This window comes from Nothobranchius furzeri, chromosome 4, assembly GCF_043380555.1.
Source record: "Nothobranchius furzeri strain GRZ-AD chromosome 4, NfurGRZ-RIMD1, whole genome shotgun sequence".
Taxonomy (NCBI): domain Eukaryota; kingdom Metazoa; phylum Chordata; class Actinopteri; order Cyprinodontiformes; family Nothobranchiidae; genus Nothobranchius; species Nothobranchius furzeri.
Genome location: NC_091744.1, coordinates 54,014,649 through 54,023,943, shown reverse-complemented (window position 1 = coordinate 54,023,943; position 9,295 = coordinate 54,014,649). Strand labels below are relative to the sequence as shown.

The window sequence follows — 9,295 nt, the reverse complement described above, 5'->3', positions numbered from 1 at the left end:
AACACAAAGGAGGAGCCGTCTTCAGATGTATTGGAGTCTCTTTCAGAGAGGCATCAAAGCCCACAGCACTGCTGCAACAGGGTCTTGTTTTGAGCTTATGAGGATTGATCATTCAGACACTCCTGATTTAAAAAGTCGTTTGTTTGACTTTCGCAGTGTTAAAATGAAAATGGGATATTGCAGTTGAAGCAATGTCAAAAAATATGAGGTACATCAGTTCCTTCTCCAGCCTCAACCTTTCCCAGGCGTCCCAGTCCTCTCACAGCAGCCTCCCTTCCAGGTACTGTACAGTCAGGCTGATCCAATCTCAGCTTAAATTACATCAAATAATTCACTCAATAGAAATAAAATAAAACGAAAGAACAGTGTTTCCAGTCCCAGGCCTGAATAAAGGACGAGGATCAGAACTGTGACATTCCAAACTTCTTGAGTGTTTTAATCACGTTTTGGTTACACCTCAGTAATAATCCTCACTTCTACAGCACTCACAACAACACAAGCACAGGCAGTTTATGTCATTGAGCCACTTCTAGCTACTTTTAGTGTGGCCAGTGTCTACTGTCCTTATTAAGATTTAGACAGCGCTGCACGGAGGCGTGTCTTTAGCAGTTTGGACAAAGAGGGATGAACACGTCCTGCTCTGGTTGCATCTGGACTGCCCTCATACCGCCAAGCAGCCGGTTGGGTTGATTCACATCCTTTTTCCTTTATTTTCTGCACAGGGCTGACTAATATAAGGTGATCAGAATGTCAATGCAAGGAGAACTTGTAATTACTTCATCTACATTTATTTAATGTGAAATCAAAATTAAATCATTGTCCTGTTGTGCTGAACAGTAAGGATTTAGCAAATGCTTTAAAATAATATTATTCACAAAATTTTTGGGTAGCTTGTCATTTGCTATTTACCAAATAAAAGGCGAGTATTGAACATTATGTGAAAGTAAAATGGATGACAAAAGCTCCTTTTGATTATACTGCTGGGCATTTTTCAGCAGGTTGAATATGAATGCAAACTTGCCGCATGATTTATTAGAATTCCAAGGGTCAACATCCTTGAGAGGCATTCAACAATAACTAAAAAGCTAAATGCAGAATCTGAATAAAAGAAAATTGTTCAAAAAATCCCTGAAAGAAATTGCTTTGACAGTTTCTGAGTTTCCTTGTCTTTGAAACGCTGCATAAAGGCATACACTTATTTTTTAATGCAGCTAAGGTGAAAGAAAAAACCTACAGCACTTTTTCAGGAAAGTAGGCAATGGACAAAAGGCCAATTTTTCCCTTTTGAGCCAAAGTCCTTGGGTGTTTTTAAGTGCATTAGTCCCGCTAATTAAATATTGTATGTTTAACGAAAAATGCCGGCATGAAAGCAGCTGGATTGTTTGACTCAAAGACACGGTTGTAACCTTGATGAGCGGAACTGAGCTCGACCGTGAGACGGTAAAGAAAGTCAGTGTTTCCAGTCTTCCCTTCGTTTGACCCATCGTAATTATTTTTAATAATTCTACAATCACATTTTTTGGATCAGAGACAAAGACGGTGGACACAGTTAGGAGGTGGAACAGGTTCACTGCTAAACTGAGCGTGTTGGGTTCTTGTTTTAAGCTGAGATGTTCTAGCCTAGTGAACTAGACCAAATTCTTGCTTTGCAAAGTTTGGTCTAGGCACGCTCCATTGGAACCTCAGCAGCTCCTACCAGGACTCTGGCTAGCCAATCACAGCTCTCTAGAGGGGTTTCAAACACATAAAGAGCTGTGATTGGTCCATAATGGTGGGCCAATCATAGTGCTCTATCTGCTTAGTGAACAAATCACAGAGCTTTATCGCTTTGTGGGCCAATCAGGGCACTCTATATGCCTGGTGGGTGGGATGATGCAACAGAGTGAAACAAGAGTATGTCACATTCATTGTCCAATGGAATGTGGAGATCATTTGAAAGACAACGGTAGAACCCGCCCCACAACCGAGAGCCGTCAATGGAGCATGGCCAGACTAAATAATACATTTATTTAGTCTGGCTTGCCAGGCTAGAGATGTTCTTGTCTTGCTTCACAAAACAACTATTCATTTAAGGCACATCTCCTGGTTGAACAACCAGGAGATGTGCAACTTGGCAGTTAAACGAGCATGAATGTTTTTAGATTGTGGGACTTGTGGAGCAGGCACAAAACTGCTCTGCCACCATCATCTGACATGAGGCATAGCTGGATGACGTTAAATCAGTAGCCTCATCGATAACATTTCAGATTGTAGTAATAGTATGCGACTGTATTGAGTAATACATGTTCTGAGCACAGTACTGTATGTCACAGGCATTGTCTGAACCTGCTTGTCCACACAGGGTCATGGGGCGGGTGCTCATCTCCAGCAGTCTCTGGGCAAGCAAGCGTGGTGCACCCTGGCAGGCTGCTTGCCAGTGCATCGCAGGGCAACACAGAACCACAACTGAGCACACACACTCACACCTAAGCACAATTTAGAGTAACCAGTCAAACGGAGAGCCATGTTTTTGGACTGCGGGAGGAAGCTGGAATACCTGGAATACATGCATGAACAGGTAGAAAATGCAAACTCCATGCAGAAAGACCCCAGGTTGGGACTTGAAGCAGGACCTTCTTGCTGCAACAGTGCTAGCCTGTGCAGTCAGTATATATACACACACATATACATATATATATATATATATATATATATATATATATATATATATATATATATATATTTATATATGTATATATATATATATACATACATACATACATACATATATGAACATTATGTGAAAGTAAAATGGATGACATATATATATATATATTATATATATATACATTTGAAAGTCTCCAATTAACCAAACGTGCATGTTTTTGGTCAGCGGGCACCCACAGAGAATCGTACACATTAATGAGGAGAGTATGCAAACATCCAGGCAGCAGGGATTTGACCCTTCTCCATCAACGGCACCACTATGCAGTCCCATGGTTCAATCAGAGAGCAAGGAGACAAAAGAAAGCTGTATCCTCCTGCACCATTATTTTCTTGGGGGAGTGGGGCCCTCCTCAGATGGCTTTTAGAGGTGTTGAGATTACATTTAGTGAGCTAGCAATGCATACCACCAGCTTGGCTCCTCCTCCTCGGGATGATTGCAACCTGATTGAAGCTCAGAAGTAGAATTTTGATTTAAAAAGCCAAGATCTCTTTTTTTAAAATTCCTTGTAAAAATTGTATTTAGATGTTATTCTGACCGTTTTTGGATTTAAAATACCTCACAAAACCAGAACAAAAGGTGAAATAATAGTAACACAAAAAAGTATGCTTTATATACACACTATTTATACAAGCTTGAATTTTCTATTTCACTAAAATACAAACCTTTGCAATAATGAGGGTTTTATAACTTGCTCTGAAAAAAGAGATTTTTTTTTTCAAATAATACTCAACTTTAAATAAGTTGCAGTGGAAACTTGTTTTCCATCAGAATTGTGGTATACACTTGGTTGGATTTTATGATCAGCCTCAGTTTTCTGTGGTTTTATGCAACTTGGCTGTGGGAGCAATTAATGTTTTTCTGGCAAGGACTTTGTCTGAATTTGCCAAAATGGGTTATCGGCGTAGTGACTGTGGTCAAACAAATATTTTTATAATTCACAGATATAGCAAAACACATTAACTCTCCCTACAGACTGAAACAACAAACAAGGGCGAGGACTTTTACTGGCTTATTCCATTTCCAGTTTATGTAGCATCATGATGTGATGAAAAAGCGATGGAGTCCATTATTCAGATGTTTTCCTCTAGAGTAGAGCAGGTTAGCTGGCTCACTGTCAGCCCAAAATATTCCTCTTTCTTCTCAAAGTAGTAGTTTAGTCTTGCTATAGCATACCTGGAAGAAGAAAATGGGAAAGAAGACAAGAGATCAAAAAACAAATCAAAATGTGTGCCATGCTGTTTTCATAACCTTCATCTAAGGAGTTTTAACTTGCTTTAAGCGCCCCCTAGAGTCCATTTAGTAAAACCAAAAGTGAAACGTACCTATTTGCTGTGTGTTTGTCTTTGTAACATATTCATCTAATTGCTGAAATGTCTCCTCAGCCTTCATGAGTGTCTACAGGTGTGATTCATCACTAAATTAAACAAGTCAGCTGTGTTTGTGATCTAAAACTTGCAGGAAATGAGCAGCAAGCAGACTGCAGCGCCAGATATGTCAGCTCCGAGATACCACAGTCGGGGTTTGAGAGACACCTCATTAACCCTGTAAAAGTCATAACAACACTTACTTGTTCAAGGAATAAATTTAAAATCTGAAAAAGTTGCATATTATGCCTTTAAGATGCTTCCGATATCTTTATTTTTGGCTTTTGACGTTACACATTATTCAGTCTTTACTGTTAATGTCTCACCCTCCTAAAACATCGTTGATCTTCTAACAGAAAAGCTTTGGATTCAATGCCAGTCAGCACTACTAAGGGGACAAATTCATTAAGACATGCCAGCGTGGACATTGTCAACATTAGGAGTCCGGCATCGATGGACACTTTACTGAAAAATGGGCCATTGGAACAAGACTTACTGTTAGAAGCTGTCTACAAACAAGACCTGAGACCAACATGAAAGCATCTAGACGCAAGATTCTCGGACCCTGACACACAGCTTCTTAGATTTCATGGAGGCATAAGACCATGCATGGCAGGTCTCTGAGGCTTAGCAAGGAAGTTCCAGAGATCCTACCAGTGGCTAAAGATGGCTGGACTGAAGGACGGTCGTCGATAATCTTTAATAGCTTTACTTTATTTGTTCTTTTGGGTCATCTTAGGCCAGCTAAACACCCAAGAACACATTTTCATCCTAAACACATGACCTCATCAAACTGTACTGATCCTGATCCACATCTCCTCTTCACAGATATCACATTATTGCAGTAGTTCAGCTCACTGTGTATTCAGTTTTAGTGCAGTTCCTTTTAAACCAGTAAAAGTTTGGCACCTCTTGGGCCATTCACACAGCTGATGCATACTTGCTATAGCATCTATCAGACTTTGGTTCTGCAACAGTCCAAGCCTGCATAATATAAAGGATGTAAAGGACAAAGGAAGTAAGAGGTTAATTTACATGAATATTCTCTTTTAGAGTGTGTACCAGTAAAGATCCACATACACATCGTGCTAATAGCTCACGATGGGCACCGTGTCTTTGTTTGACAAACCTGCATGCTGATATTGCGTCGAGCCTCTTTTCAAAAAAGGTAATGAGTCTGAAAGCTTCAGCGAGGAACTCATCTGTGATAAAAGTGGTTTTGTGCTCTTTCATACCATATTGTCAAACATCTCAGTAAATCTGATGTCTGAGTACGTTGTTGCCCTTGGCCATTATACCCTTTGAAATTAAGAGAAGTTTCAAAAGCAAAGAAAATGGAGGCACAGAGAGGAGTTTGTCCTTTAATTAGGGCTTTCACCAAACTCCTCATTGCCAAATCAGTTTTCTCGCTTTTACTGCTTAGTGAGACAAAAAGATTATTTAGACACACGCCTTTTAGTTACTTGTATTTCATTGCTGCATCCCCATTCTAGTTATTGTTCCAGAGGGTTTTCTCTAGTCCTCCTTCAATGGAATTGTTTCTTTCTCGTAGTCGTTCCTTCATTTAAAGGGATCCTTTGGATTGAAAACACACCTGTTGCCTATTGCTGAAGCAAGTGCTACAGTACAGTAGTAGGAGCCTATCCTTTGGCACTGAGAAATAGTTTGGGGGAACACAGGTCTTGGATATTGGTATGCAGAAGTCAGTGGACTATCTTCACAGCGCTCACTGCAGTTTAGCGAAGCCTGGAAGGCTTTTTGTCTCTGGACAGACTTAATTTGGAGAAAGTTGTGTGTACAGAGTTGATTGACTGTTCTCTATGACACGGTTACAGCTACCTCATTAACAGGAAAGTTGGTCTCCAATAGACGGCTGCAGCTGGTGGCTTGATTTGTGAAGGAAGGAATCTGATGTCTTTTTCGCGTTTTAGTTTGAACAAACACTGGATTAATTTATTAAAAGTTGTCTTTTTCTTAACCTTCTCAGAGATAACAATTCTTTAAATAATAATTGATAACAGAACCCAGCTCTGGCTTTGCTCCCAGTTCAGCTGCTCAGTCGATAACGTATAATTCATGCACACAGGAAGGTATGCACAGAGGGGGGAGGGATGGTCAGAGGAATGTTTGATGGATGAGCTTTGATCCGGTCATTAAATCTGCTATAGCAAATCCACAGAACGTTAGGTTTTGAGCGCAAACACGGTCACGGGACACTCACCCTCCCCTATGGTGTCTTCCCTGAGGTGCTTTTGCCAGAACCAGAATCCTGATTTGCTAGTGGAAACTACCCATCCATCCATCCATCCATCCATCCATCCATTTTCATCCGCTTATCCGGAGTCGGGTCGCGGGGGCAGTAGCCTAAGGTGAGAGGCCCAGACTTCCCTCTCCCCAGCCACTTGGGCCAGCTCCTCTGCAATCAGTCGTCTTTTGCTGTCCACAACTTCAAATGGTGTTTTTCTCTTTGGGACTCTGGTAGTTTGTTCTAAAGTTGAAGTGGTAGGAGCCGGCTGTTTCTCCTCTGATATTATTGAGCCAAAAACCTTTCACACAAGCAGTGCTCGGTTTCTAAATACGCAAGTGTGTAAAGAATGGAGGACCCAGGGAAGTGCGGAAGTGAGGATGTTCAGAGAGACCGTCAACCGCACAGTTAAATAAAATAGAAGAATAGAATACACCTCATTAATCCCACAATGGGAAAATTCACTTGTTTACGCAGCACATACACTCAGAGAATAGGAACATATAATACAGGTAAACACACAAAGGCTATTATTGTAACCTTCAGCAATGAAAATAATGAATGAAAATAGAAAATTGAGTTTCCAAAAGAAACTGTTCATAAAACACAGACATACAAATGTGCATCTGGGTATTGCACATGTATTGAATATAACTTTGTTATTGTGTAACAGGATAATGCCAACACCAGTTAAACTGAGGAGTTATACACTCTGTTATTACTGCAGAGGAGGTGAATGATCTATAGTACCATTCTGTTTTACATCTTGGATGTCTCTGTCTCCCATGAAAGCAGCTGTCCATGGTCTCCACAGTTGAATACAGTGGGAGGGAGGAGTTTTCCCAGATGAAGGTCATCTTTGCCATCATTCTGCTTTCACACATCTTCCCAACTGAATCTAACTGGCAGCCCATTGCTATTCTGACTAGCTTGTTCAGTCTCTTCCTTGCTCAGCCAGAACTGCATGCCCAGCAGACCACAACAGAGTGAGTAACAGATCCAACAACAGAGTGATAAAAGGATTTTGGCAGATAGGAAAATAACTCCAAAGGACCTCAGCCTCCTCAGGAGGTGGAGGCGGCTTTGGCTTTTCTTTTACAGAGCATTTGTGTTGTAGGACCAGTTCAGTTTGCTGTTGAGGTGAACACTCAGGTACTTAAAGGTATCCACCACCTCAATGTCTGCTCCCTGGATGTTTACTGGTGAGAGAGGAAGAGTGATTCTCTGGAAGTCAATCACCATTTCCTTTGTCTTACTGGTGTGTTGGCAATGGTGGTTACAATCACACCAGTCCACCAAGTACATAATAACCCACTGGTACTCCTGGTCATTCTCCTCAGTCACACAGCTGACAATGGCCGAATCATTCTGGAGAACTTCTGGAGGTGACAGCTGCTGGTGTTGTAGGTGAAGTCCCAGGTATTTAGACACACCTGCTAGGCCCTTCAGAAAGCTGGTCAGCACAGTCTTTGAGCAGTCTGGGGCTGATCCTGTCAGGTTCTGCAGATGTACTGCTCTTAAAGCCGGGCGGACACTGTGCGACTTTTTCACTCGTAGCACTCAGCTTCAGCTCAAACTGTACGACTTCCTCACAGGGCAGATCTCACGAGTCACATGCTCACACTGTACCACCCAGTTCTCGGATGCGACTTGACTGCTCACACTGTACGTCTGGTAGCAACACGTCGGCCCTAAAAATATGCTAAAAATAGCAGTTTTTACACAACACGTCAGACTTTTTTGTCTTGTTTTGCCTGTTGTCCTTCGGGAGTGCTGCAGGAGGACACACAGGGATTTATGGGGGTTGGATGAGGAAACGAAATAAAGAAAGTAAATCTGTGTTTTATGATCAGTTTAATTTGACATGAACACGACAAACACGCTTTCTTGACAATCTTTGTGAGTAAAAAAACGTGTAGAAACAAAAAACGAACAACGTGTGTTATTAGGGAAATTGCGGGCGAGCAGTGTTGATGCATGATAGCGGATGCGCCGTGAGCGGTTCTGATACTTTTTGGGTCGCAGCTGCTCGCAGCGCCGCTTCAACAGTGCGATACTCTCACGAGGGACGAGCAAAATATCAAACACGCCAGAAGTTTGTGCGAGCTCACGATTGCTGATCGGTAGCTGGTCACGTGGTGTTCATCGCCTCTCGTAACCCCCGGTACACTACATGACACTCGGCGCAAAAGGTTAAGGTTAAGGTTAGGATGAGAGAGAGGGGAAGGTTATAAATAGTGAAACGTTAAGGTCTAGGTGCGGTTAAATGAGCTGGTTCGGTGCCGCATCAGCGGATATCTCATCACGTCAGTTTTATGCTGCATTGGGATCTGCAGTTACAAAAGGGAAAAACCCCTATTCGCACATAAGTAACGAAAAAGGGCACTTTTGGCGTCAGGGGTCTGACGTGGAGGGTGGCTGACCGAGCGTTTGTTTTTGACGCGCTGGGAGTGAGAAGCAGAGGATTTTAGACAAAAACCAGAGAACATTATTACTTTTATAAATTTTATACATTTTTTAAATCTCCATAATATATTTAAAAGAATATATAGCAAGTTAAAAGAAAGTTCTAAATCTTCTGAACAGATAAACAAGATAGAAGAGACTAATAAATTCTTTATTATTTAACAAAGTTTTTTATTAGAAGAAATGAGAAGAGCATTGTATGGTAAATAGAAGCCACATGTATTTATGTTAATGTGTAAAAGGGGAAGCTTCTTCCTTCTCCTTTTTTGAACATGCAGGTTTTTTTTCTTTCTATCTTTCCGAGTCTGTATTTTTTGTATATACTGTATGTATGTGTGTGTGTGTGTGTGTGTGTGTGTGTACATATATCCATCCTTCCATCTTCTGAACCCGCTTTGTCCACGCAGGGTCGCGGAGGTGGGGGGTGGGGGGGTGGGTGTCGCGGAGGTGGGGGGGGGGGGGGGGGGGGTGTCGCGGAGGTGGGGGGTGGGGGTGGGGGGCTTTAAGATGCTA

General features: G+C 41.7%; 1 protein-coding gene across 2 annotated transcripts in view; it reads right to left on the bottom strand.

Annotated features, from left to right (window-relative positions):
- Window positions 1–3,289: 3,289 nt before the first annotated feature.
- zgc:113516 (ethanolamine kinase 1) overlaps window positions 3,290–9,295 on the bottom strand; it is a 39,142-nt gene continuing 33,136 nt past the window's right edge. For both annotated transcript variants that reach the window (XM_015963827.3, XM_015963826.3), the window contains exon 8: window positions 3,290–3,880. In XM_015963827.3, coding sequence (XP_015819313.1) covers window positions 3,778–3,880 — 103 coding nt within the window. In that variant the 3' untranslated portion in view covers window positions 3,290–3,777. The remainder of the gene's footprint in view (window positions 3,881–9,295) is intronic.